Consider the following 1,388-nt stretch of genomic DNA (forward strand, 5'->3'; position numbering starts at 1 on the left):
GGGGACAGGGGTGGGGACATTGGGCAGGTGGCAGGGGGAAAACGAGTGGGTTCAGGAGGGTGTGCAGGGTCAAGGCTGACTGGTGCCTCCTGTCCTAGTGCCCCAACCCTCCCTGTGGCTGCACCCCAGCCAGGGGGTGTCCCTGGGGGACACTGTCACCCTGTGGTGCCACCTGCCCCAGCCGGCTGCCTGGGTCCGGCTCTGCCAGGATGAACGATCCATCTCCTGCATGTACGAGCGCCAGGTGCAGAATACGACCGAGTTCTCCTTTGTTATCTCAACGTGGATGCATGCAGGGACATACTGGTGCCAGTACCAGGGGTTGGAGCCTTGGGAGACATCAGAGAAGAGTGATCCCATGGAGCTGGTGGTGACAGGTGAGAGTGTTGGGTGCAGTGGTGGCCCCTGTCTATGCCCACAGGGCCATGTCTAACCCTGTCCCTATCCCGAACCCTATCGCTTTCTGCACACAGATTACAACTTACCTGCACCCAGCATTTCCCTGTGCCTGAAGGGATGTGAGGAAATGGGGACCAATGTCACCATCTGTGTGGAGACAAGGACCAATGTCACCATCCAGTGCTGGGGCAAGGATGATGAGTCTTCCCTCCTCCTGCACAGGGACGGGTGCTCAGCCCCTATCCAGCGCCAGGACCCTGATGGTGGGAGTGTGGCCACCTTCACCCTCTTTGGGGTGACCCCAACTGACAGCGGCACCTATAGGTGCTCCTACCACCCCAAGAACTACCCCTTTGTGTCCTCACCCCTTGGCAACAGCGTGGTGCTAAAGGTGACACCCACACCTACACCCCCAGGTAGGTCTGATCCCCCCATTTGGCTTCCCCCCGTGTCACCCATGGGTGGCAGTGTCCATCTCCATGGATGTGGTGCCTGGAGATGTGGACACCCAGACCCCACAGGTGCCATAGCGGGGCCCCGTTGGAACCTGGTGGTGGCTGTGGTGGGAGGTTGCATTGCTGCCATCATGTTTATCCTCGTCCTCTTCTTCCTCGTTGCTGCCCACAGACGATGGATATGGAGAGATGGAAATCCTCAAGGTTAGATGGTGTCAATCCCCTGTAGATGCCCCCATGTGTCCTTCTAGCCCTCCCATGTCCGTCCATTCTCCCCTTCACTTTTTGATGCAGGTGCCACCCCCAGAAGGCCCGAGACCGTGCAGTTCCAGGTCAGTGTCTGGGTCAGGGGACAGCAAATCCCATCCTTCCCCTTGGGCCCCCACCCTCACCTCACCACGGAAACCCAAACCCTCTTCATGGGGACCCAAAAGTACCCACGCCTCGTATGGCTTACCCTAACTTCATGTGCACTGCCCAAATCCAGCCCACACGGGACCACAAATCTGCATCACGGAGAACCCCCAGGCACCA

General features: G+C 59.0%; 2 protein-coding genes across 2 annotated transcripts in view; both read left to right on the top strand.

The window, feature by feature from the left end:
- Window positions 1-98: 98 nt before the first annotated feature.
- Window positions 99-1,186, top strand: LOC110390456 (leukocyte immunoglobulin-like receptor subfamily B member 4; the record flags this gene model as incomplete). The annotated part of the gene is given in 4 exon segments (XM_021381780.1): window positions 99-377; window positions 474-815; window positions 912-1,058; window positions 1,149-1,186. Coding segments are annotated over 4 exon segments (806 nt in total), but the record flags the coding sequence as incomplete, so codon positions are not given.
- Window positions 1,187-1,273: 87 nt separating this feature from the next.
- The window catches only part of LOC110390455 (leukocyte immunoglobulin-like receptor subfamily B member 3A), a 4,379-nt gene continuing 4,264 nt past the window's right edge, over window positions 1,274-1,388 (top strand). The window contains exon 1 of the mRNA XM_021381778.1: window positions 1,274-1,287. Within this exon, the coding sequence (XP_021237453.1) occupies window positions 1,274-1,287 (14 nt within the window). The remainder of the gene's footprint in view (window positions 1,288-1,388) is intronic.

Source organism: Numida meleagris, unplaced genomic scaffold (genome assembly GCF_002078875.1).
Source record: "Numida meleagris isolate 19003 breed g44 Domestic line unplaced genomic scaffold, NumMel1.0 unplaced_Scaffold1120, whole genome shotgun sequence".
In the NCBI taxonomy this organism is placed as follows: domain Eukaryota; kingdom Metazoa; phylum Chordata; class Aves; order Galliformes; family Numididae; genus Numida; species Numida meleagris.